General features: G+C 47.1%; 1 protein-coding gene across 1 annotated transcript in view; it reads left to right on the top strand.

Moving 5' to 3' along the window:
• Window positions 1-27693, top strand: part of LOC148517434 (ficolin-2-like) — a 56341-nt gene that overhangs the window by 16805 nt on the left and 11843 nt on the right. Inside the window, exons 4-8 of the mRNA XM_088478706.1 lie at window positions 2147-2182; window positions 10758-10796; window positions 11984-12111; window positions 13248-13377; window positions 25080-25214. Coding sequence (XP_088334832.1) covers window positions 2147-2182; window positions 10758-10796; window positions 11984-12111; window positions 13248-13377; window positions 25080-25214 — 468 coding nt within the window. The remainder of the gene's footprint in view (window positions 1-2146; window positions 2183-10757; window positions 10797-11983; window positions 12112-13247; window positions 13378-25079; window positions 25215-27693) is intronic.

Raw genomic sequence — 27693 nt, 5'->3', positions numbered from 1 at the left:
GGAGAGCCAGCGCTTGGAGATGAGATCATCATAGGGTCGGGCCGCCTGTCTGACAGAGGTCTCAGCTGGGTCACACCCAGGATGGGCGCATGAACATCATCTGGGGTGCGACCCGGCAAAGCAGTGGAAAAGGGGTATAATTGTCTGCATTCTGTCATTATTTCACATGTCGACAAGATAACATTGTTGCTGTTGTAAATGTTGAAATGTAATACCCAGGCTCGAGAGGTAATCAGAGAGGCAGGCCGGTTTATTTAGTTTCCTCTAAACGGACACAATAACCACACAATATCAGAAGGATACAACACTATTTTATTTTCACTGAAAAAGTTGATCCATAACAGTAACAGTAATAACATTTAAAGTGAACATTAATAACAGTAATAAATAAAGTAACAGTAATAACATTTAAAGTGAACATTTAGGAAATGTAAAAAGTTCAGCGACTTTTACCATTAAGCAAAGTCCAACATACCTTTTCCTGTAGTGAACAAGGGTGACCAACCCTACCACCTCTCAATGTTTCTCCTCCCCTTTTTGACAACATTAACAGCTATGGGCATTATACCCCCACCTCCCAAGACACTAGCTTAGGGCAAGGCAGGGCAATAGTAAGCGTTGCCAAGGGGAATGTTCTGTAAGTCTCACCCCTTGGAGAGGCTCTTCTGCCACCCCCGAATCACTGTTGTCTTCCAATAGACTCTAGTACCACCCAGGATGCTGAGCACAGCACCGGGCTGCGCACTCCCTATAGGGCCTCTTCACAGCTGTGACTGGAATCTCTGTGTCTGCTGGGTTGTGCTGGATATAGATCCCTGGTCCTGCGGATCACTGCTCCACCGGTCTTCTGCGCCATCCTGCTGTCATCTTCAGTTCCAGGCTCCATCACCATTGCGCTGTTTTCCTGGTGTCTGTCTCCTCTGGGCTGGCAGCAGTGGTGCTACCGGCGTCGTCGTCCGTACCAAACAGGAGGCAGGCTTTCAGCTCCTTCACGGAGGACCTGCTGGCCGGATTCCTTTCCACAGCCCTCAGCAAGGAACCGCTGGGTTTCTTCTCCCATGGGCAGCGCACAACATCCGCCATACCCAGGCCCTCTCCAGCTACTGTCACTTGATACACTCACTGGCAGCCATCAATAATAGCAGACACAGCCATCAGCAGCAGCACGCTGTCTGGGGCAGGCAGACGATGTAGGAGCCTCCTGTGCATCCAGCAACTGAACATTAACCAGGGGTAAACAAAAGCAGCCTGACCGCAGCGCTCCCTCCAGTGATCAGACAACACTAAATAGCCTGACAGGCATCCAGTGCCTACTACATGCAGCTGGGATTCTCTTCACTGTGGCAGATTACTGTGCCACCGCCGTTGACTCCTCAGACCTTTAATAAAGACTGCCTTCCCCTGAATGCTTGGCATACTCTTAGCTGGCACACTGATCTCTGGGGTGCTACATGATGGACCAGCTCCACAGTTACATTCCCATCTGTGAACTCCCCTCTCACTCCCTGGCTGCTACTTTTCTCCACAGGCTCCGCTGTAGGCCTGCCTCACACTCCAGACTCTTGCTCCTCTAACAGGTTAAAAGGCATCAGCAACAGCCCACCTCCAGGCACTTCTGCCTTGCGACCCTCTCTACCAATGGGTCCCCAGGGATTGAGACTATCTCCCCTGGGGTTGCACATGCTCAGTAGCCTCCGGGGAGTTTGGGGGTCAATAAAAGTTCACAGCAGCTAGTGATAAGATACAGTAGAGCTGCCTATTGCACTGCTGTACTTGGAGTTAAATGCTGGAGTTACCTACCACTAAGCAGGGAACAAGGTACACCTCCTCTATTCTTTATGCCTTAGAACATCTATATATATATGGGGGGAGGGAACGGAAGCCCTATATGTGAATGGGAAGACCACCAAAACTTGGGGGTATCACAGACATACAGTAATGACAACATCCCTACAGAATGCTGCCCGTGTAATAGTAGCTGCCAAGTGTAATACTTGGCCTACAAAGGATTAGTAACAGAACAAAATAAAAATAAATAAAAAAATGTAAAGCTCAATGGACGCTTCCTTATTCCATAAAGTTTGTTATTGTATAATTTATTTTCCTATGTATTATTATTTCATTGCATGTATTTGGTTATGAACAGGAGCAGCTGGTTCTCCTGGATTAAAAGGACAAAAAGGTGAGTTGCTAGTTCCGTTACCGTTTTATCCTGTATCATCTTCTGTAACCTCTTCATGGTCAATAAATTTCTGCTGCCTCGGAAAAAAAATAAACTATCCCGAAGTTCTTAGTCAGTGAATCAAGAATGCAATTATTAATTACACAGCCGTCAACATATAAATGAAATATAATTCATCATGGAAAATCATCTCATTAGAAACACTTACTACTTAGTTTTGATGATAACCAATGTTTGTTCTGATTTTTTTTTTTATCCCTCTTTTATGTTGCTGTGTTAACTTTTAGCCACATTTATCTTCTTGGATAGAAATAACATCATTGACACCTACAGGCTATAAAAGTAAAAAAAACTAAAAGGGTAATTTACAAGTGAAAACAATATGACCTGCAAAGCTTCATTTACACACATGCACAGGTACACACAACCATTCTACTTTTTGAAGGAGCATTCAGGGGCGCTGAGAGGGGGGCAGTTAGGATTGTTGGAGTGGCCAGGTGGGAGTCTGGGTAAACAGACTATGCAGTGCTGCAGCGCCGGGCATAGTATTTTTTTTTAATTTAATTCTCCAGAGAGAACATAGCCATCTTGGAAGCCCAAGGTGCCTTGTGCAGATGGATTGTGCGCCCAATTGCAAGATCAACATCTGTCGTAGCACGGTGCAAGCAGCCCAAATGTCATACAGTTCTATCTTCTATCACCACCATCTTAATCAATTAGAACTTTACTTTTTAAACAGAAACATCTCTCTCTCTCTATATATATATGCCACATTTTTGAAAAAAGCAATTAGAAGCGAATTTTATGCACATATAATTGTGCTTACCCTTCTAGAGTGTGTTGCCTTTAATATAATGACCAACACCTGACCACCAGTACCTATGATGACATGTAAATGCCATAAAGGAGGGCTAAAGATGTTTTTTGTCCCTCTGTAGGAAACACCCCTAAAATTAGTTGTCTCAGGGCCTAATTCAGCAAGGATCTCAGTTGCTTATACGCACGTAATTGGATGATATTTTTTAGCACTGGGCATATGTGTGTGAACTAGGGGTGAGCGGGTTCGGATTTCTGAAATCCGAACCCCCCCGAGCCCCCCCGATCCGAGTCCGATCCGAGTCAGGCTCGACTTTTCCCGCCTGACTCGGATTCTGAAATCGAGGCAAAACGTCATCTTCCCGCCTTCCGAGTCTCGCGGGTTTTGGATCCTATATAAGGTACCCACGTCGGCGCCATTTTCTCACTCGGCTGTGGACAGTGAAGAGGGAGGGTGGGAGTTAGGGCTGTGTAGTGTAGTGTAGTGTAGTGCTGCTGTTGTCCACTACTTCAAAGTCCATAGGGGCTGGCTGTGTTGTGCTGTGCTGCTGTTGTTAATAGGGGCTGTGTCCACTACTTCAAAGTCCATAGGGGCTGGCTGGACTGTGTTGTGCAGTCAGTTCTCCATAGGGGCTGTGTCCACTCCAAAGTCCTGTGCAGTGTCCCAGTCCTAAAGAGGTGCTGTAGTGTTGTCCAGGGGGTGCTCTGTCCATCAGGGGTGCTCCCCCCAAGTGCTAAAAATATAATATATTTTCTGTGTTTGTGAATTGTGTGCGCAGTAGCCGCACGTGCATCAACAAAGTAGTGCCAAGCGTGCGCCTGTGTCATAAGTAAAGGGCCGGCTGGCTTGACCGTTAAAGGGTGCTGTAACCCCCGAAAGTACACTCCAGTCCAAACCAAAAAAAAATTATTTTCTGTGTTTGTGAATTGTGTGCGCAGTAGCCGCACGTGCATCAACAAAGTAGTGCCAAGCGTGCGCCTGTGTCATAAGTAAAGGGCCGGCTGGCTTGACCGTTAAGGGTGCTGTAACCCCCGAAAGTACACTCCAGTCCAAACCAAAAAAAAAATTATTTTCTGTGTTTGTGAATTGTGTGCGCAGTAGCCGCACGTGCATCAACAAAGTAGTGCCAAGCGTGCGCCTGTGTCATAAGTAAAGGGCCGGCTGGCTTGACCGTTAAGGGTGCTGTAACCCCCGAAAGTACACTCCAGTCCAAACCAAAAAAAAAATTATTTTCTGTGTTTGTGAATTGTGTGCGCAGTAGCCGCACGTGCATCAACACAGTAGTGCCAAGCGTGCGCCTGTGTCATAAGTAAAGGGCCGGCTGGCTTGACCGTTAAGGGTGCTGTAACCCCCGAAAGTACACTCCAGTCCAAACCAAAAAAAAAATTATTTTCTGTGTTTGTGAATTGTGTGCGCAGTAGCCGCACGTGCATCAACAAAGTAGTGCCAAGCGTGCGCCTGTGTCATAAGTAAAGGGCCGGCTGGCTTGACCGTTAAAGGGTGCTGTAACCCCCGAAAGTACACTCCAGTCCAAACCAAATAAAAATTATTTTCTGTGTTTGTGAATTGTGTGCGCAGTAGCCGCACGTGCATCAACAAAGTAGTGCCAAGCGTGCGCCTGTGTCATAAGTAAAGGGCCGGCTGGCTTGACCGTTAAGGGTGCTGTAACCCCCGAAAATACACTCCAGTCCAAACCAAAAAAAAAATTATTTTCTGTGTTTGTGAATTGTGTGCGCAGTAGCCGCACGTGCATCAACAAAGTAGTGCCAAGCGTGCGCCTGTGTCATAAGTAAAGGGCCGGCTGGCTTGACCGTTAAGGGTGCTGTAACCCCCGAAAGTACACTCCAGTCCAAACCAAAAAAAAATTATTTTCTGTGTTTGTGAATTGTGTGCGCAGTAGCCGCACGTGCATCAACAAAGTAGTGCCAAGCGTGCGCCTGTGTCATAAGTAAAGGGCCGGCTGGCTTGACCGTTAAGGGTGCTGTAACCCCCGAAAGTACACTCCAGTCCAAACCAAAAAAAAAATTATTTTCTGTGTTTGTGAATTGTGTGCGCAGTAGCCGCACGTGCATCAACAAAGTAGTGCCAAGCGTGCACCTGTGTCATAAGTAAAGGGCCGGCTGGCTTGACCGTTAAGGGTGCTGTAACCCCCGAAAGTACACTCCAGTCTAAACCAAAAAAAAAATTATTTTCTGTGTTTGTGAATTGTGTGCGCAGTAGCCGCACGTGCATCAACAAAGTAGTGCCAAGCGTGCGCCTGTGTCATAAGTAAAGGGCCGGCTGGCTTGACCGTTAAAGGGTGCTGTAACCCCCAAAGTACACTCCAGTCCAAACCAAAAAAAAAATTATTTTCTGTGTTTGTGAATTGTGTGCGCAGTAGCCGCACGTGCATCAACAAAGTATGCCAAGCGTGCGCCTGTGTCATAAGTAAAGGGCCGGCTGGCTTGACCGTTAAAGGGTGCTGTAACCCCCGAAAGTACACTCCAGTCCAAACCAAAAAAAAATTATTTTCTGTGTTTGTGAATTGTGTGCGCAGTAGCCGCACGTGCATCAACAAAGTAGTGCCAAGCGTGCGCCTGTGTCATAAGTAAAGGGCCGGCTGGCTTGACCGTTAAGGGTGCTGTAACCCCCGAAAGTACACTCCAGTCCAAACCAAAAAAAAAATTATTTTCTGTGTTTGTGAATTGTGTGCGCAGTAGCCGCACGTGCATCAACAAAGTAGTGCCAAGCGTGCGCCTGTGTCATAAGTAAAGGGCCAGCTGGCTTGACCGTTAAAGGGTGCTGTAACCCCCGAAAGTACACTCCAGTCCAAACCAAAAAAAAATTATTTTCTGTGTTTGTGAATTGTGTGCGCAGTAGCCGCACGTGCATCAACAAAGTAGTGCCAAGCGTGCGCCTGTGTCATAAGTAAAGGGCCGGCTGGCTTGACCGTTAAGGGTGCTGTAACCCCCGAAAGTACACTCCAGTCCAAACCAAAAAAAAAATTATTTTCTGTGTTTGTGAATTGTGTGCGCAGTAGCCGCACGTGCATCAACAAAGTAGTGCCAAGCGTGCGCCTGTGTCATAAGTAAAGGGCCGGCTGGCTTGACCGTTAAAGGGTGCTGTAACCCACAAAGTACACTCCAGTCCAAACCCAAAAAAAAATTATTTTCTGTGTTTAGCCGCACGTATATATCAAATCGATATAACATAAATGGAGGACCAAACTTTCTCCGATAAAAATAAAATAGAGAAAGATCAAGAACCACTTCCTCCTAGTGCTGAAGCTGCTGCCACTAGTCATGACATAGACGATAACATGCCATCAACGTCGTCTGCCAAGGCCGATGCCCAATGTCATAGTAGAGGGCACATACAATCCCAAATGGCAAAGTTCAGGAAAATGACCTTGAAAAAGACATTTAAATCAGCTGAAGAGAAACGTAAACTTGCCAATATGCCATTTACGACACGGAGTGGCAAGGAACGGCTAAGGTCGATCCCTAGTATGTTCATGACTAGTGGTTCAGCTTCACATGACGATGGAAGCCCTCCTCCCACTAAAAAAATCAAAAGAGTTAAGCTGGCAAAAGCACAGCGAAGAACTGTGCTTTCTAAGAAGATATCACAAATCCCCAAGGAGAGTCCAAGTGTGGTGGTGGTTGCGATGCCTGACCTTCCCAGCACTGGACGGGAAGAGGTGGCTCTTTCCACCATTTGCACGCCCCCTGCAAGTGCTGAAAGGAGCACCCACAGTCCACTTGCTGATATGCAAATTGAAGATGTCACTGTTGAAGTACAACAGGATGAGGATACTGGTGTAGCTGGCGCTGAGGAGGAAGTTGGCGAGGAGGATTCTGATGGTGATGTGGTTTGTTTAAATCAGGCTCCGGGGGAGACAGTTGTTGTCCGTGGGATGAAAAAGCCCATCACGGTCATGCCTGGGCAGAAGACCAAACATTCCACCTCTTTGGTCTGGCAATATTTCTATCCAAATCCGGACAACAACTGTCTTGCCATATGTACCATATGTAAAGGTGAAATAAGTAGGGGTAGGGACGTCAACCACCTAGGAACATCCTCCCTTATACGGCACCTGCAGCGCGTTCATAAAAAGTTACTGTCAAGTTCAGAAACTTTGGCTAAGACCGTAAGCAGTCCAGGGACACCTAAATCCCGTTGTCCTGTTGTATCCAAGCGCCTGCAAACCACACCGTCAACTCCCTCCTCGTCAATTTCCTCCTTAGTTAGGATCGGAAGTAGTCCTGCAGGCCATGTCACTGGCATGACTGACTCTCCTATCCGGGATTCCTCTGGAGGATCCTGCATTGCTACGCCTACTGCTGCCGCTGCTGCTGTTGCTGCTGCTGGGAGTCGTTCATCATCCCAGAGAGGAAGTAGGAACACCACTACTTTTACTAAACAATTGACCCTCCAACAGTCCTTAGCTAGGAGGATGAAGTACGACAGCAGTCATCCTGAAGCAAAACGTATAACTGAGGCCTTGACTGCTATGTTGGTGTTAGACGTGCGTCCGGTATCCGCCATTAGTGCAGTGGGATTTAGACAATTGATGGAGGTAGTGTGTCCCCGGTTCCAAATCCCGTCTAGATTCCACTTCACTAGGCAGGCGATACCGAGACTGTACAGAAACGTCAGAAAAAGTGTCCTCAGTGTCCTGAAAAATGCCGTTGTACACAATGTCCACTTAACCACGGACATGTGGACAAGTGGAACAGGGCAGACTAAGGACTATATGACTGTGACAGCCCACTGGGTAGATGTATCACCTTACGCAGCAACAGCAGCAGCGTCACCAGTAGCAGCATCTCAGAAATGCCAGCTCGTTACAAGGCAGGCTACGCTGTGTATCACCGGTTTCAGTAAGAGGCACACCGCCGACAACCTCTTAGAGAAACTGAGGGAAATCATCGCCCAGTGGCTTACCCCACTTAGACTCTCCTGGGGATTTGTGATATCTGACAACGCCACCAATATTGTGCGGGCATTACATCTGGGCAAATTCCAGCACGTCCCATGTTTTGCTCACACAATAAACTTGGTGGTGCAGAATTTTCTGAAAAGCGACAGGGGCGTGCAGGAGACGCTTTGGGTGGCCCGAAAAATTTCTGGCCACTTTCGCCATTCAGCGACTGCGTGCCGAAGACTGGAGCGCCAGCAAACACTCTTGAACCTGCCCCGCCATCACCTGAAGCAAGAGGTTGTGACGCGGTGGAACTCAACCCTCTATATGCTTCAGAGGATGGAGGAGCAGCAAAAGGCCATACAAGCCTATACATCCACCTATGACATAGGCAAAGGAGGGGGTATGCACCTGACTCAAGCGCAGTGGAGAATGATTTCCGTGTTGTGCAAGGTTCTCCAGCCCTTCGAACTTGCCACACGTAAAGTCAGTTCAGACACTGCCAGCTTGAGTCAGGTCATTCCCCTCATCAGGCTTTTGCAGAAGCAGCTGGAGAAAGTGAAGGAGGAGCTAAGACGGAGCGATTCCGCTCGGCATGTGGGACTTGTGGATGAAGCCCTTCATTCGCTTTGCCAGGATTCCAGGGTGGTCAATCTGTTGAAATCAGACCACTACGTTTTGGCCACCGTGCTCGATCCTAGGTTTAAAGCCTATGTGGTGTCTCTCTTTCCGGCCGACACAAGCCTGCAGAGGTGCAAAGACCTGCTGGTGAACACACTGTCAGCTGAAGCGGAACGTGACACGTCAACGGCTCCTTCTTCATTTTCTCCTGCAACTGGGGCTGCCAGGAAAAAACTTAGGTATCCTAAGCAACCCGCTGGCGGTGATGCAGGGCAGGCAGGACCAAGTTTGGACAGCTGGTCCGGACTGAAGGACCTGGCAACAATTTCTGACATGTCTACTGTCACTGCATATGATACTGTCACCATTGACAGAATGGTGGAGGATTACATCGGTGACAGCATCCAAGTAGGCATGGCAGACAGTCCATACCTGTACTGGCAGGAAAAAGAGGCAATTTGGAGGCCCCTGTACAAACTGGCTCTATTTTACCTGAGTTGCCCCCCCTCCAGTGTGTACTCCGAAAGAGTGTTTAGTGCAGCCGGGAACCTTGTCAGCGAAAGGCGTAGGAGGTTGCTTCCACAGAATGTGGAGAAGATGATGTTCATCAAAATGAATTATCAGCTCTTCCAGGGATACCAGCCTCCAGAAGGTACAGAGGGACCTGTGGTGGTGGATTCAAGTGGGGACGAGTTAATACTTTGTGAGGATGAGGATGTACACACTGAAGAGGGTGAGGAATCGGTGGATGAGGAGGATGAGGATGACATCTTGCCTCCATAGAGCCAGTTTGTGCAGGGACACATTAATTGCCAGCTTGTTTTGTGGGGGCCCAAACGAACCAATCATTTCAGCCACAGTTGTGTGGCAGACCCTGGCGCTGAAATGATTGGTTTGTTAAAGTGTCCTGTTTATACAACATAAGGGTGGGTGGGAGGGCCCAAGGACAATTCCATCTTGCACCTCTTTTTTTTCTTTGCATTATGTACAGTTTGGGGCCTAGTTTTTCAAACTGCCATCCTGTCTGCCACTGCAGTTTCACGCCTAGATGGGTCACGTGTTTGTGCCGCCCACTCGTGTCGCTTAGCATAGTCATCCAGCTACCTCGGTGCAACGTTTTGGACATAAAAACACTATTGTGAGGTGTGAGGTGTTCAGAATAGACTGGAAATGAGTGGAAATTAAGGTTATTGAGGTTAATAATAGCATAGGAGCAGAAAAACCTACAAATTCTGTGATTTTAGCTGTTTTTATGCTTTTTTAAAAAAAAATACAGATCCAAAACACAAAACCCAGAACCCAAAACACGGAAGGGTGGTTTTGGCAAAACCAATCCAGATCCAAAACACGAAGAAAGATCCAGATCCAAAACCAAAACACAAAACACGAAAAGTGGCCGGTGCACACCCCTAGTGTGAACCAGACACTGCGATCGGAACTGTGATCGCAATGGCGACGCAGACCCATCGCAGAGTGATTGATAGGAAGTGCCGTTTGTGGGTGGTGACGGGGAGGTGGTCGTCCGAACGCAGGCGTACCAGTGCGTTTCAATGGCGATGCATGGGCGTGCATAAATTAGCCACCGCGATACCAGACGCAGCCTGAGGCCTCATAGCGTGCGCTGAAGTAAGCAATTCCTGAGTGAGGTCTGACCTGCCTTAACTGTGCATATGGGTCCTATGTTACCGATTATTCCGCCATGTTGCCAAAGTATAGGGATGTAAGGGAAAGCGGGCGTCCTTGTGTTAGGCTGCGATCGCAATGCGAATGCAAACATTTACATATCACCGCTGATATTAGCAACTGCGCTGTGTGTGTATAAGCAGATTAGCGATCCATGCTGAATCAGCCCGTCAATCCTTTAAAGTATGTTTTTTTTATATTTGGGAGAAGCACAAAAATGCATTACTAAGGGCAGCTGTAAGAGTTGGCTCTGCAGACGTCACCACCCTCTAAACTCACCAATCCTGGTGTTTAATCGTACAACTGAGCGCAGCTGCACAGAAACAGAGCATGCCATTGAAGTTAGAGAAGAAAACATTTGTACTGCTGCGTATTTGTCAGTGATCCTTACTGCCTTTTATTGTAAGTAAATCTTAATTTCAACAACATGAACAAGTCAGTGACCAGTCACTTCAAACACTGTAATGACCTGTATATTGCTAAAAAGTTAGTACATAGCACTTACTGCCAGCACTGTGTCTGCCCGACTCATTAATGTCTTTCCCCCTTAGGAGAAAAAGGGGACACAGGCACCACAGACCCAATTTATGGTAAGTGAGAGTCTTAAAGTAACACTAAGCTAGGACTTAATCGTATTACTAAAGCAAAGTTCAAAGGTTAAAGTAAAGTAAAAGTGGCACAGGGCAGCCAAAAGTTACACCTGGGCCCGCACAGTGCAGTCATTGGCTAATTTGATTGCCCAAGAGAATACTGATCATCTATTGCACTATTAGCCTGATTCAGAGATGGCTGGTAATGCAGCCGCGGTCACAGTTTCTCTCGCAGTAGAGGTTACGGGAATATGTAAATGCTAATCTCAGCCTGCCTGTATTGTGGGACTGTGCAATGGAGTGTTTGAGGGGTGAGATGTCCCCTTTCAGGCTGTATGCTCTGTACATCTGAGATTGTAAACACATCTGTTGCGCCATCGACATTTGCGGTAGCCTAGGGTCTACTCTAGCTACTTTCTTCAAATCCGACTATACATGGCCTCTGAGGCATTGGATTTGTGTTTTGGGAACACAGCAGCCTTCCCAGACACGCTCATAACACGCCCATCAAACGGCTCCTTTTTGTGATCACTTTAGGTCACGTCCCAGTCTCCAGCCTGAAACACCAAAAGATTGCAGACCCCTTCTCAATTGATAGCGGTGCTGTACGCAGGGCTGGTTCTAGCAGTAGTGGAGCTGAGGGAGAGCTTCCTTCAGCGCCCTGAACTCCAGGTGGGGGTGTAACCATATAAAAATAGGGGGGACACCATTTGCCGTGGGATGGGGCATCGTCTGCTAGAGGGGGGAACGGGAGCCGGTCTTACTAGGCGGCAAGTCCCTCTTTCTTTTGCATCTCCTCGGTCTCCATCTTCAATCTTTCACGGCCTCTCCCAGAATGAAATGTGCAATGATGTAACACACACGGCATTCAGGAAGGGTTGTTGGGAGACTTGGACTCCCGAATCGGGATAACTGCGGCCACACCCTCAGGTCGCAGTGCCACGGGCGATAGCCTTGCTTGCCCACCCCTCAAACCGCCACTAACTGTACAAAATTGTGAACAGCATTGCTCATATTGGTTCTTGCAAGTGCATATTAAAGGTATTCTAGACTTTTTGTGCATGTGCAGTAGCAAAACATCGCTCAACTGCATAAATATCGGCGATGCGTCCATCTCTGAATCAGGCCGTATGTGCGATCATCCTGCCTGGTGTCTGACTGTCCATTTACTGAACGCTCTCTTCCAGCTGCTCGAAATTGCAAGGAGCTGCGGAACCTGGGGTCTGTCCTCAGCGGATGGTACAAAATATATCCAGATGGTGTTAAACCTCTTACAGTCTTGTGTGACATGGACACAGATGGCGGAGGATGGATTGTAAGTGAGAACAGATCTATGATGCTTTTGAAGTGAGAACTTTACAGAGTCCCCTCGAATACCTCTACTTACTGTATATACAAAACAGTATATTAATTTAATACAGACAGTATACTTAGTGCATAGGTGTTACAGTCACCTGCTGTCACTATCCAATTTACTCTCAACTAAACACATTGGGACGTTTGTGTAAACTAATATACTGTATATAAAAAGGGTACAATATTGCGCACATATGCAGCTTGAATACAATATACGGGATGTAGTTGACATCACTCCCGGCGGTCAGAATCTCGGTGCCAGAATCCTGACCGCTGACAACTTGATAGGGGTAGGGGGAGGGTTAGGGGGAGGCACTAGGGGTAAGGTTAGGGTTAGATTGCGGGGAATAGAGTTAGGGTACTTACCTGTATGCATCAGGAATCTGAGTGTCGGAATGCTGCTGTTGGTATTTTGACCGCCACATCCCTACCATCGGGATCCTGTACCCAACCCCAATATACAATAAGGTAACCCTCAAAATCAACCATAACGGAAAAAAGGGTGATACTATGTTTGAAGCCCTGTGTGGTTCCCAATGTTCAAGTGGAGTCCAGCTTTCAAGTCTAAAGAAGACCATACACCATCTTGAAGATATATGTTAATGATTGCATTATAAATACGATTATTAATGTATATCACCCTTTGGGGTGTATTCAATTAGTTTTGCACCTGTGGAAAAGTTTTGCATGCCGGACTTTTCGCCGACATTGCATGTTTTGGACGTGGAAACTTATCGTGCGCGCCCCCGCTATTCGCAGTATTCAAGTCCAAAGTACGGGAAGACGTGACCCGGTGAATGTGAAACAGGCGGAGAGTGCTGTCAGAATTGGGGAAACCAGCTTGACACCCCCCAAAAAAGATGCACTAACATTGGGGATCAATAAAGATGAGTACTTATAGCCCTAATAAAGCTATTTAGGGTACTTAAGTTTTGAAAATTGCTTGCTATTAGCGTCCTTGTAAAAGTGGTGAAGAATGGCAGTAAGTAGTATTTTTTGGAGAAAATAAGTAGTCCTGAAGTTGTATATTTGCAACATGGCTTATGTTACTGTCTGGGATTTTCCAAGACTCCTAAATCGGCTGTAATCCTTTAGGTTTTCCAGAGACGATACGATGGCACTGTCATTTTTTACAGAGATTGGGATGACTACAAGCGAGGCTTTGGCAGCCAACTGAGCGAGTTCTGGCTAGGAAATGATAACATTCACAGTCTGACATCTTCAGGTAACTGACTCATTACCATATCCCTATATTTATTCATTTATTGGTGAGTACAAAATGCCTTGTGCAGGCGACCCTTGGCATTAGTGCCACAGGTAACACTCAATGTTTTGAGTGGCAACCATGAGGTCAGTCCCTTTCCAAATATGCATACTGTACTGCTTCTCACCTCCTGCCCCACCTTTTCCCCATACAATGGAGACCTTTTTGGAGTGGTAGACCATCTCCAAACCTAGGAGTATCCAAGCATGACCTACATACCTAACAAAGTCTGGGCCTCAAGTGAGTGAACCCAGCCACATATAGTCCTGCTCACAGTCAAATTGATGTACAAAATTCCACTCCTCCATTTTTACGGGACTGCCCCGCTGTTCCACCCGCGAGCCATGGTGTCCCACAGTGGTGGGGAGCGCATGCATATAGCATCTATTCACAATGTAAGGGGAGCCTGGGGGCATCTCGGAGATTGCTGGGCGTGCCACCACAGAGACGTGAACGGGATATTGTGAGGCTCTGCACCAGGTTTTCCAAGGTTTCACCCCCTTTTTTCGAGGCCTACCCCCTTGTCAGCCACGTGCGCCTACGGCATGTTATATGTCCCGTATTTTCAAACATGAAAGTTGGGAGGTATGAAATTCTGAAACATGTCTTTGCCTTCAGACTACAAGTTATCAACTTAACTGGAGAAAATTAGCTGTGAAAAAGCAAGGACAGAGAAGCCATTAACATGTTTAGAACCTATTATGTAAATACAGATATGTCCTCATGCACTGCTGCTCAATGGTGGCAAATAGCCCCTCTCGGTGCCAGGTCCTGGGCGATTTAGACATGCTGTGCGTCTTTCTCGCTTAAAATGTGCATCTTATTCATATAAATAAAACAACTACAAGCAACAAAACTACTTTGCTAGCATGGACTGATCAATTTGATGTGCGACATTTGTACATCTGTCTGTGAATGAGTCTGAACCTGTGTACGTAGTGCTGTGATACAGTGGCCTCGGGTTTTCCCGAACTCGAGTTTTTGTTCCTGAAATCTACAAAATCAATTCAGAAATGAAAAAAATAAGTATTTGCACACTTATCCTCGGCATGGAAGTGACTATAAATCTTATATCAACTTGTAACTTTAGGTCAGGGATGGGGAACCTCAGGCATGGAGTCCATACAAGGCCCTTGGAATCATTTGGTCTGGCCATCAGAGCTATTTTCTGCTAGCCTCATCTGGCTAGCAGGGTGCCTAGAATGGCACCCTGCAGCCAGAATCTATGCAGCAATGCTGCCTGGAGTGTGCTTAGGACACTTCAGACGGTCACACCTCTGCCCTTACAGCTCCCCGATGCTCCGGGCATTGCTGTAATCACCTGTGACTGTGGCCCTGCCCCCGTGTGACATCACATGGAGGGGGCGTGGCCTGCACCGGGCACACAAATTATTTTTAAATATATATATATTATATATATATATATATATATATATATAGTAGGGGTGAGCGGGTTCGGATTTCTGAAATCCGAACCCCCCCGAGCCCCCCCGATCCGAGGCCGATCCGAGTCAGGCTCGACTTTTCCCGCCTGACTCGGATCTGAAATCGAGGCAAAACGTCATCATCCCGCCTTCCGGGTCTCGCGGGTTTTGGATCCTATATAAGGAACCCGCGTCGGCGCCATTTTCTCACTCGGCTATGGACAGTGAAGAGGGAGGGTGGGAGTTAGGGCTGGCTGGGCTGTGTAGTGTAGTGTTGTAGTGTAGTGTAGTGTAGTGCAGTGCAGTGTTGTGCTGTGCTGTGCTGCGCTGTGCTGCTGTTGTCCATAGGGGCTGTGTCCACTACTTCAAAGTCCATAGGGGCTGGCTGGACTGTGTTGTGCAGTCAGTTGTCCATAGGGGCTGTGTCCACTCCAAAGTCCTGTGCAGTGTCCCAGTCCTAAAGGGCTGCTGTAGTGTTGTCCAGGGAGTGCTCTGCCCATCAGGGGTGCCCCCCCCAAGTGCTAAACAAAAAATATTTTTTCTGTGTTTGTGAATTATGTGCACTGTGGCTGCACGTGAATCAACAAAGGAGCAGTGCCAAGCGTGCGCCTGTGTCCCATAAATAAAGGGCCGGCTGGCTTGACCGTTAAAGGGTGCTGTAACCCCCAAAGGGCACTCCAAACAAAATAAAAAAAAAATTTTGTGTGTGTTTGTGAATTGTGTGCGCAGTAGCCGCACGTGCATCAACAAAGTTGTGCCAAGCGTGCGCCTGTGTCCCATAAATAAAGGGCCAGCTGGATTGACCGCTAAAGGGTGCTGTAACCCCCAAAGGGCACTCCAAACAAAATAAGAAAATATTTTCTGTGTTTGTGAATGGTGTACACTGTAGCCGCACGAGCATCAACAAAGGAGCAGCGCCAAGCGTGCGCCTGTGTCCCATAAGTAAAGAGCCGGCTGGCTCATTTCTTAAAGGGTGGTGTAACCCACAAAGTGCACTACTCTCCAGCAAAAATAAAAAAATATTTTCTGTGTTTGTGTGCACCTTAGCCGCACGTATATATCAATATAACATAAATGGGGGACCAAACTTTCTCCGATAAAAATAAAATAGGGAAAGATCAAGAACCACTTCCTCCTAGTGCTGTTGCTGCTGCTGGGAGTTGTTCATCATCCCAGAGAGGAAGTAGGAACACCACTACTTTTACTAAACAATTGACCCTCCAACAGTCCTTAGCGAGGAGGCTGAAGTACGACAGCAGTCATCCTGAAGCAAAACGTATAAGTGAGGCCTTGACAGCTATGTTGGTGTTAGACGTGCGTCCGGTATCCGCCATTAGTGCAGTGGGATTTAGACAATTGATGGAGGTAGTGTGTCCCTGGTTCCAAATCCCGTCTAGATTCCACCTGCATCCTCAAAGCAGCAGCGACAAGCGTGCGTCTGTCTGTTAAAGGGTGATGTAACCCTCAAAGTGCGCTCCACAAACAATAAAATAATTCTTCTTTTTTTTTCTCTTTGTGAAATGTGTGGGCTGTAGCCGCACTTGCTTCCTCAAAGCAGCAGCGACAAGCGTGCGTCTGTCTGTTAAAGTGTGGTGTAACCCTCAAAGTGCTCCAAAAAATAAAAAACTATTTTTTTTATGTGTTTGTGACTTGTGTGCGATGTAGCCGCACGTGCACCAACACAGTAGCAGCGCCAAGCGTGTGCCTGTGTCATAAGTCAAGGGCCGGTTTGGACATCTGGTCCGGACTGAAGGACGTGCCAACAATTTCTGAAAAGTCTACTGTCACTGCATATGATACTGTCCTCAAAGCAGCAGCGACAAGCGTGCGTCTGTCTGTTAAAGGGTGGTGTAACCCTCAAAGTGCGCTCCACAAACAATAAAAAAATTCTTCTTTTTTTTTCTGTCTTTGTGAAATGTGTGGGCTGTAGCCGCACCTGCATCCTTAAAGCAGCAGCGACAAGCGTGCGTCTGTCTGTTAAAGGGTGGTAACACCCTCAAAGTGTGCTCCACAATCAATAAAAAAATTCTTTTTTTTCCTGTCTTTGTGAAATGTGTGGGATGTAGCCGCACCTGCATCCTTAAAGCAGCAGCGATAAGCATGCGTCTGTCTTTTAAAGGGTAGTGTAACCCTCAAAGTGTGCTCCACAAACAATAAAAAAATTCTTCTTTTTTTTTCTGTCTTTGTGAAATGTGTGGGCTGTAGCCGCACCTGCATCCTTAAAGCAGCAGCGACAAGCGTGTGTCTGTCTGTTAAAGGGTGGTGTAACCCTCAAAGTGTGCTCCACAAACAATAAAAAAATTCTTCTTTTTTTTCTGTCTTTGTGAAATGTGTGGGCTGTAGCCGCACCTGCATCCTTAAAGCAGCAGCGACAAGCATGCGTCTGTCTGTTAAAGGGTTACATCGGTGACAGTATCCAAGTAGGCATGTCAGACAGTCCGTACATGTACTGGCAGGAAAAAGAGGCAATTTGGAGGCCCCTGTACAAACTGGCTCTATTTTACTTGAGTTGCCCCCCCTCCAGTGTGCACTCCATAAGAGTGTTTAGTGCAGCCGGGAACCTTGTCAGCAAAAGGCATAGGAGTTTGCTTCCTCAAAATGTGGAGAAGATGATGTACATAAAAATGAATTATCAACTTTTCCAGGGAGACCAGCCTCCAGACCGTACAGAGGGACCTGTGGTGGTGGATTCCAGCGGGGACGAATTAATACTCTGTGAGGATGAGGATGTACACAACACTGAAGAGGGTGAGGAATCGGTGAATGAGGAGGATGAGGACGACATCTTGCCTCCGTAGAGCCAGTTTGTGCAGGGCCAGATAAACTGCCAGCTTGTTTTGTGGGAGCCCAAACAAACCAATCATTTCAGCCACAGTTGTGTGGCAGACCCTGGCGCTGAAATGATTGGTTTGTTAAAGTGTGCATGTCCTGTTTATACAACATAAGGGTGGGTGGGAGGGCCCAAGGACAATTCCATCTTTCACCTCTTTTTTTTCTTTGCATTATGTACTGTTTGGGGCCTAGTTTTTCAAACTGCCATCCTGTCTGCCACTGCAGTGTCACTCCTAGATGGGCCACGTGTTTGTGCCGCCCATTCGTGTCGCTTAGCATAGTCATCCATCTACCTCGGTGCACCTTTTGTACATAAAAACACTATTGTGAGGTGTGAGGTGTTCAGAATAGACTGCAAATGAGTGGAAATTAAGGTTATTGAGGTTAATAATAGCATAGGAGCAGAAAAACCCACAAATTATGTGATTTTAGCTGTTTTTATGCTTTTTTTAAAAAAAAATACAGATCCAAAACACAAAACCCAGAACCCAAAACACGGAAGGGTGGTTTTGGCAAAACCAATCCAGATCTAAAACACGAAAAAAGATCCAGATCCATAGGCAAACGCAGGGGGGGTTTCCGGTTGCCTGGAAACCCCCCTCCCCAGCCCATAACCACAGTAGAAATTGTAAAATAAAATAATTTTACTGCATTTTCTTCTCAGAATCACAAATGAAATAAATAGCACCCCCTGTTGATCTTTTAATATGTGTCAGCCAGTATTAAATACACCTGTGCACCAACTAGGAAATCTGAAAAACATGCACTGTTATGGCTTCAATGCTATAGACCAGCAATAGGGTAAATTATTAATACAGTATAATACACTATTCAGTGCATTAGAAGACCAATATGTACATATATGCCCAGGGCAGTGCTAGGTTCTTCTGCTGCACCCCCCGACTCCCTGACTTGCTCAAATATTTGGGAATGGAGTACACATCTGAAATAAAAACATTTAGCTCAGGCAGGTTGGCCCTATTGCCACATTTAATGGCTTACTGTGATTGCTGGTCTTTGATATGCTGGAATTATGACGCACATTACACTTTGTATGACACATATTAAAGCAGGTTAAGTGCTAATTATTCATGGACTGGCCACACTCACTCTAAAATCAAGCATTTGGAAACCCCCCTCTAAAAATCCTGCGTTTGCCACTGAGATCCAAAACCAAAACACAAAACACGAAAAGTGGCCGTGCACACCCCTAATATATATACACAGTATATATATATATTAGGGGTGAGCGGGTTCGGATTTCTGAAATCCGAACCCCCCCGAGCCCCCCCGATCCGAGTCCGATCCGAGTCAGGCTCGACTTTTCCCGCCTGACTCGGATCTGACATCGAGGCAAAACGTCATCATCCCGCCTTCCGAGTCTCGCGGGTTTTGGATCCTATATAAGGTACCCGCGTCGGCGCCATTTTCTCACTCGGCTGTGGACAGTGAAGAGGGAGGGTGGGAGTTAGTGCTGTGTAGTGTAGTGTAGTGTAGTGCTGCTGTTGTCCACTACTTCAAAGTCCATAGGGGCTGGCTGTGTTGTGCTGTGCTGCTGTTGTTAATAGGGGCTGTGTCCACTACTTCAAAGTCCATAGGGGCTGGCTGGACTGTGTTGTGCAGTCAGTTCCAAAGTCCTGTGCAGTGTCCCAGTCCTAAAGGGGTGCTGTAGTGTTGTCCAGGGGGTGCTCTGTCCATCAGGGGTGCTCCCCCCAAGTGCTAAAAAAATAATATATTTTCTGTGTTTGTGAATTGTGTGCGCAGTAGCCGCACGTGCATCAACAAAGTAATGCCAAGCGTGCGCCTGTGTCATAAGTAAAGGGCCGGCTGGCTTGACCGTTAAGGGTGCTGTAACCCCCGAAAGTACACTCCAGTCTAAACCAAAAAAAAAATTATTTTCTGTGTTTGTGAATTGTGTGCGCAGTAGCCGCACGTGCATCAACAAAGTAGTGCCAAGCGTGCGCCTGTGTCATAAGTAAAGGGCCGGCTGGCTTGACCGTTAAGGGTGCTGTAACCCCCGAAAGTACACTCCAGTCCAAACCTAAAAAAAAATTATTTTCTGTGTTTGTGAATTGTGTGCGCAGTAGCCGCACGTGCATCAACAAAGTAGTGCCAAGCGTGCGCCTGTGTCATAAGTAAAGGGCCGGCTGGCTTGACCGTTAAAGGGTGCTGTAACCCCCGAAAGTACACTCCAGTCCAAACCAAAAAAAAATTATTTTCTGTGTTTGTTAATTGTGTGCGCAGTAGCCGCACGTGCATCAACAAAGTAGTGCCAAGCGTGCGCCTGTGTCATAAGTAAAGGGCCGGCTGGCTTGACCGTTAAGGGTGCTGTAACCCCCGAAAGTACACTCCAGTCCAAACCTAAAAAAAAATTATTTTCTGTGTTTGTGAATTGTGTGCGCAGTAGCCGCACGTGCATCAACAAAGTAGTGCCAAGAGTGCCCCTGTGTCATAAGTAAAGGGCCGGCTGGCTTGACCGTTAAAGGGTGCTGTAACCCCTGAAAGTACACTCCAGTCCAAACCAAAAAAAAATTATTTTCTGTGTTTGTGAATTGTGTGCGCAGTAGCCGCACGTGCATCAACAAAGTAGTGTCAAGCGTTCGCCTGTGTCATAAGTAAAGGGCCGGCTGGCTTGACCGTTAAGGGTGCTGTAACCCCCGAAAGTACACTCCAGTCCAAACCAAAAAAAAAATTATTTTCTGTGTTTGTGAATTGTGTGCGCAGTAGCCGCACGTGCATCGACAAAGTAGTGCCAAGCGTGCGCCTGTGTCATAAGTAAAGGGCCGGCTGGCTTGACCGTTAAGGGTGCTGTAACCCCCGAAAGTACACTCCAGTCCAAACCAAAAAAAAAATTATTTTCTGTGTTTGTGAATTGTGTGCGCAGTAGCCGCACGTGCATCAACAAAGTAGTGCCAAGCGTGCGCCTGTGTCATAAGTAAAGGGCCGGCTGGCTTGACCGTTAAGGGTGCTGTAACCCCCGAAAGTACACTCCAGTCCAAACCTAAAAAAAAATTATTTTCTGTGTTTGTGAATTGTGTGCGCAGTAGCCGCACGTGCATCAACAAAGTAGTGCCAAGCGTGCGCCTGTGTCATAAGTAAAGGGCCGGCTGGCTTGACCGTTAAAGGGTGCTGTAACCCCCGAAAGTACACTCCAGTCCAAACCAAAAAAAAATTATTTTCTGTGTTTGTGAATTGTGTGCGCAGTAGCCGCACGTGCATCAACAAAGTAGTGCCAAGAGTGCGCCTGTGTCATAAGTAAAGGGCCGGCTGGCTTGACCGTTAAAGGGTGCTGTAACCCACAAAGTACACTCCAGTCCGAACCAAAAAAAAATTTATTTTCTGTGTTTAGCCGCACGTATATATCAAATCGATATAACATAAATGGAGGACCAAACTTTCTCCGATAAAAATAAAATAGAGAAAGATCAAGAACCACTTCCTCCTAGTGCTGAAGCTGCTGCCACTAGTCATGACATAGACGATAACATGCCATCAACGTCGTCTGCCAAGGCCGATGCCCAATGTCATAGTAGAGGGCACATACAATCCCAAATGTCAAAGTTCAGGAAAATGACCTTGAAAAAGACATTTAAATCAGCTGAAGAGAAACGTAAACTTGCCAATATGCCATTTACGACACGGAGTGGCAAGGAACGGCTAAGGTCGATCCCTAGTATGTTCATGACTAGTGGTTCAGCTTCACATGACGATGGAAGCACTCCTCCCACTAAAAAAATCAAAAGAGTTAAGCTGGCAAAAGCACAGCGAAGAACTGTGCTTTCTAAGAAGATATCACAAATCCCCAAAGAGAGTCCAAGTGTGGTGGTGGTTGCGATGCCTGACCTTCCCAGCACTGGACGGGAAGAGGTGGCTCTTTCCACCATTTGCACGCCCCCTGCAAGTGCTGAAAGGAGCACCCACAGTCCACTTGCTGATATGCAAATTGAAGATGTCACTGTTGAAGTACAACAGGATGAGGATACTGGTGTAGCTGGCGCTGAGGAGGAAGTTGGCGAGGAGGATTCTGATGGTGATGTGGTTTGTTTAAATCAGGCTCCGGGGGAGACAGTTGTTGTCCGTGGGATGAAAAAGCCCATCACGGTCATGCCTGGGCAGAAGACCAAACATTCCACCTCTTTGGTCTGGCAATATTTCTATCCAAATCCGGACAACAACTGTCTTGCCATATGTACCATATGTAAAGGTGAAATAAGTAGGGGTAGGGACGTCAACCACCTAGGAACATCCTCCCTTATACGGCACCTGCAGCGCGTTCATAAAAAGTTACTGTCAAGTTCAGAAACTTTGGCTCAGACCGTAAGCAGTCCAGGGACACCTAAATCCCGTTGTCCTGTTGTATCCAAGCGCCTGCAAACCACACCGTCAACTCCCTCCTCGTCAATTTCCTCCTTAGTCAGGATCGGAAGTAGTCCTGCAGGCCATATCACTGGCATGACTGACTCTCCTATCCGGGATTCCTCCGGAGGATCCTGCATTGCTACGCCTACTGCTGCCGCTGCTGCTGTTGCTGCTGCTGCTGGGAGTCGTTCATCATCCCAGAGAGGAAGTAGGAACACCACTACTTTTACTAAACAATTGACCCTCCAACAGTCCTTAGCGAGGAGGATGAAGTACGACAGCAGTCATCCTGAAGCAAAACGTATAACTGAGGCCTTGACTGCTATGTTGGTGTTAGACGTGCGTCCGGTATCCGCCATTAGTGCAGTGGGATTTAGACAATTGATGGAGGTAGTGTGTCCCCGGTTCCAAATCCCGTCTAGATTCCACTTCACTAGGCAGGCGATACCGAGACTGTACAGAAACGTCAGAAAAAGTGTCCTCAGTGTCCTGAAAAATGCCGTTGTACACAATGTCCACTTAACCACGGACATGTGGACAAGTGGAACAGGGCAGACTAAGGACTATATGACTGTGACAGCCCACTGGGTAGATGTATCACCTTACGCAGCAACAGCAGCAGCGTCACCAGTAGCAGCATCTCAGAAACGCCAGCTCGTTACAAGGCAGGCTACGCTGTGTATCACCGGTTTCAGTAAGAGGCACACCGCCGACAACCTCTTAGAGAAACTGAGGGAAATCATCGCCCAGTGGCTTACCCCACTTAGACTCTCCTGGGGATTTGTGATATCTGACAACGCCACCAATATTGTGCGGGCATTACATCTGGGCAAATTCCAGCACGTCCCATGTTTTGCTCACACAATAAACTTGGTGGTGCAGAATTTTCTGAAAAGCGACAGGGGCGTGCAGGAGACGCTTTGGGTGGCCCGAAAAATTTCTGGCCACTTTCGCCATTCAGCGACTGCGTGCCGAAGACTGGAGCGCCAGCAAACACTCTTGAACCTGCCCCGCCATCACCTGAAGCAAGAGGTTGTGACGCGGTGGAACTCAACCCTCTATATGCTTCAGAGGATGGAGGAGCAGCAAAAGGCCATACAAGCCTATACATCCACCTATGACATAGGCAAAGGAGGGGGTATGCACCTGACTCAAGCGCAGTGGAGAATGATTTCCGTGTTGTGCAAGGTTCTTCAGCCCTTCGAACTTGCCACACGTGAAGTCAGTTCAGACACTGCCAGCTTGAGTCAGGTCATTCCCCTCATCAGGCTTTTGCAGAAGCAGCTGGAGAAAGTGAAGGAGGAGCTAAGACGGAGCGATTCCGCTCGGCATGTGGGACTTGTGGATGAAGCCCTTCATTCGCTTTGCCAGGATTCCAGGGTGGTCAATCTGTTGAAATCAGACCACTACATTTTGGCCACCGTGCTCGATCCTAGGTTTAAAGCCTATGTGGTGTCTCTCTTTCCGGCCGACACAAGCCTGCAGAGGTGCAAAGACCTGCTGGTGAACACACTGTCAGCTGAAGCGGAACGTGACACGTCAACGGCTCCTTCTTCATTTTCTCCCGCAACTGGGGCTGCCAGGAAAAAACTTAGGTATCCTAAGCAACCCGCTGGCGGTGATGCAGGGCAGGCAGGACCAAGTTTGGACATCTGGTCCGGACTGAAGGACCTGGCAACAATTTCTGACATGTCTACTGTCACTGCATATGATACTGTCACCATTGACAGAATGGTGGAGGATTACATCGGTGACAGCATCCAAGTAGGCATGTCAGACAGTCCATACCTGTACTGGCAGGAAAAAGAGGCAATTTGGAGGCCCCTGTACAAACTGGCTCTATTTTACCTGAGTTGCCCCCCCTCCAGTGTGTACTCCGAAAGAGTGTTTAGTGCAGCCGGGAACCTTGTCAGCGAAAGGCGTAGGAGGTTGCTTCCACAGAATGTGGAGAAGATGATGTTCATCAAAATGAATTATCAGCTCTTCCAGGGAGACCAGCCTCCAGAAGGTACAGAGGGACCTGTGGTGGTGGATTCAAGTGGGGACGAGTTAATACTTTGTGAGGATGAGGATGTACACACTGAAGAGGGTGAGGAATCGGTGGATGAGGAGGATGAGGATGACATCTTGCCTCCGTAGAGCCAGTTTGTGCAGGGACACATTAATTGCCAGCTTGTTTTGTGGGGGCCCAAACGAACCAATCATTTCAGCCACAGTTGTGTGGCAGACCCTGGCGCTGAAATGATTGATTTGTTAAAGTGTGCATGTCCTGTTTATACAACATAAGGGTGGGTGGGAGGGCCCAAGGACAATTCCATCTTGCACCTCTTTTTTTCTTTGCATTATGTACAGTTTGGGGCCTAGTTTTTCTAACTGCCATCCTGCCTGCCACTGCAGTGTCACTCCTAGATGGGTCACGTGTTTGTGCCGCCCACTCGTGTCGCTTAGCATAGTCATCCAGCTACCTCGGTGCAACCTTTTGGACATAAAAACACTATTGTGAGGTGTGAGGTGTTCAGAATAGACTGGAAATGAGTGGAAATTAAGGTTATTGAGGTTAATAATAGCATAGGAGCAGAAAAACCTACAAATTCTGTGATTTTAGCTGTTTTTATGCTTTTTTTCAAAAAAATACAGATCCAAAACACAAAACCCAGAACCCAAAACACGGAAGGGTGGTTTTGGCAAAACCAATCCAGATCCAAAACACGAAGAAAGATCCAGATCCAAAACCAAAACACAAAACACGAAAAGTGGCCGGTGCACACCCCTAATATATATATATATATATATATATATATATATTAAAATGGCTCTCGGCAGAAAAGAGGTTCTCCATCCCTGCTTTAGGTGAATAGCGGCCCTTTTTCATAGAAAAACAGCACTAAATTCTGGGTGTTACAGCTTTCTGTTGACACTGCATGACAGAACATGTAATTCCACAACAGCTAGGTTGTTTAATTGTCTAAAGGGAGAGTGTCATCTTAATTATCCTCCAGTGTCCTATATAGCAGCCATGTTTTCATTTGTATGTGTTTAACCCTTCAGGAACCCATGAGCTTCGAATTGACCTGACCGATTATGAAGACAACTATAGTTTTGCAGCTTATGCTTCCTTCGCCTTGTTAGGAGAAGAAGACAATTATAAGCTGAGCATTGGAGCTTTTAGTGGAGGCAGTGCAGGTAAGTGTCTTTACTCAATTTATATGTAAAGATTTGGGATGTATTTTTTCCTGAGACCTAATACCCAGAAGATTCCTAAAGGCAGGAAGAAAAAAGTACTTTCCCCCATACAGATGTATATGATCACAGGTCCCATGAGCAGATGTAATTGCACCCACATTGTATGTCATACTTGCTGACTTTTTAAGTCTCCTCTCTGGGAGAAGCCACTATGTCATTAGGCCCCACCCTGTCACAGCAAACTGCCGCAAATCGCGGGACGGAGAGGAAAAGCAGGGTCAAATTATGCGTTTACTCATCGTTTAGCACATACTTGCCAACTCTCCCTCATTGTCAGGGAGACTCCCTGAAATAGCAGCAATCTCCCTGTGTCCCTGAAGAGTCTAGCAATCTCCCTCATTTCACCTTACCCCAATTATGACATTGTTATATAAAAGAAAAAACAGAGATATATACATTCAAATGGGATCATTAGTATAATTTCCCTGCATTGGTTATAAGGCACAATGATCCCTATGGTTACATGTATTTTCTGAGAAGTATCAGTGTGTCTTCATCAACAAGTAGATCTTACTAACTGCTTTGGGGCTCACTTACATGTGGCTGTAAATCAATTTTATGACACGTCTCTCAGATGTAGCAGTACACGCCCACTTTACCGCCGCGCTCAAAGGTGCTGCTTCACAATCTCCCTGAAATGCTTTTTCAAAAGTAGGCAAGTATGGTTTAGCACCGCCCCCTCCATAAAGGGAGCCGCGATTCCTGGCAATTATCTCCCCATCCTGCCCACTTCACTCTTTTAGAGGTGAAGGGGGCTAACCAAAAATTGGAGATTCTCCCGCAACTTCTGGGAGAGTAGGTAAGTACTGTATGCTGTATGCATTGGAGCTAAATGCAAATAATCACCGGTATGATGAGTTGTACGCATGTAGGTGATCGCACTACCTTTTACAGACAATTGGCTTCATAGACGCCATCATTGTTGGTGCACATGCAACAGCCCTAACCCTGGTTTTAAAAGATGCATCTGAAAATACATACGCCCAGCTCAGCATAGCCTGCTACTTCGTCCACACGTCTTCACTAAATCTTGCTTACTTGCAAATGCTTAGTTACCCCCAGTTACACCCCTTCAGCCGCAAGCGGAAAAAGACTTTCCTATGACTATGTATTGTGCATTTGTGTAGGCTCTGGGCCTGATTCAGAGCCGCTCGTAAGCGGCCGCTCGTTTGCTCCGAGCGATGTTCGCACATCTGCGCATGCGTATGGGTTGTAATGCGCATGCACCAACCAGTCAGTGCGGTCGGAAATCGTGTGCTCGCAAAATAGCGAATGCCTGCTAATTTGAGTGACAGAATGAGGTGCTTGTGGGTGGTAACAGGGGAAGGTGCTTGAAAACGGGGAGTGGAGATCCGAACACAGGCGTGCCAAACGGTCAAAACCGGCGTTTTAAGGGTGTGCATAATTAACAAAGCAGCGTCATCGACCACGTCACTTGGTTGTCTTTTAGTCTGAACTGCTCACATGATTGCGGTAGGAAAATGCTACCACAAGAATAGCGAGCAGTTCATACGCCTTTCGATGTACTCGATTAATCTAATAAATAGCAGAGATGACGTATGATGCGAGCGGCCAAGGGGAGTCTTTACAAAATAGCGAGCTCATGTTTCGTTCGCTCGCTCAGACATAGAGGCGTCAACAGACCGCAAAGAGCGAGCGCTCAATTTAACTAGCCAGCCCCTTTTTCTGAACGAGCGAGCGCAAATAGCGTCCGGCTCTGAATCAGGCCCTCAGTTCCAGTGCACACAGGGCCTGATTCAGAGCCGGACGCTATTTGCGGACGCTCGCTCAGAAAAAGGGGAAGGGAAGGCCTCATGCAGAAGTTTTGCATAGGGTGCCTAGACGTCTAGCACCGGCCCTGTTTATATCCCATATAAATGAAAACCCATTCTATTTGCCTGCGCCTCAGCTTTTCAAGTTATGCCTCACTACAGGCTCCAGTACAAAATTTACTAGTCTGGTGCTCGTAACCCTAATAAGACCTGGTTCATGCCTAAAAGGATGTGATTGGTGGGCACAGTAGTGTTTGGAGATGACAGAGGGGTCTAGTTACTAAGCAGTGTTAGGAGACCGAGTGGAAAATGATAAGTCTGTGATAAGTGCCAGCCAATCAGCTCCCAACTGTCATCTCACAGGCTGTGTTTGAAAAATGACAGTTGGGAGCTGATTGGCTGGCACCTTTTCACAGACATCACTTTTCACTCTGTCTCCTAACACTGCTCCTAACGCCTGGCACGCGCTCTCCCTGCTTCCCCTATGGTTGGCGGCACAAACGCTCTTTTGTTAAAATGTGTAGTTGTGGCTCTGCTTTGGTGTGCACAGAAGTGTCCTCTGCATTCAGCACCCCTGCCCTAAAAAAGTCCTAATCTTCTACAACTGCTAAACTATCGCTTGGGAAAATGCCTTCCCCTTTCTTTGT

This window comes from Taudactylus pleione, unplaced genomic scaffold (genome assembly GCF_031769625.1).
Source record: "Taudactylus pleione unplaced genomic scaffold, aTauple2 ptg000217l, whole genome shotgun sequence".
Classification (NCBI taxonomy): domain Eukaryota; kingdom Metazoa; phylum Chordata; class Amphibia; order Anura; family Myobatrachidae; genus Taudactylus; species Taudactylus pleione.
Note: the sequence above shows the minus strand (reverse complement) of the source record. Positions and strands in the feature narration are given on the sequence as shown.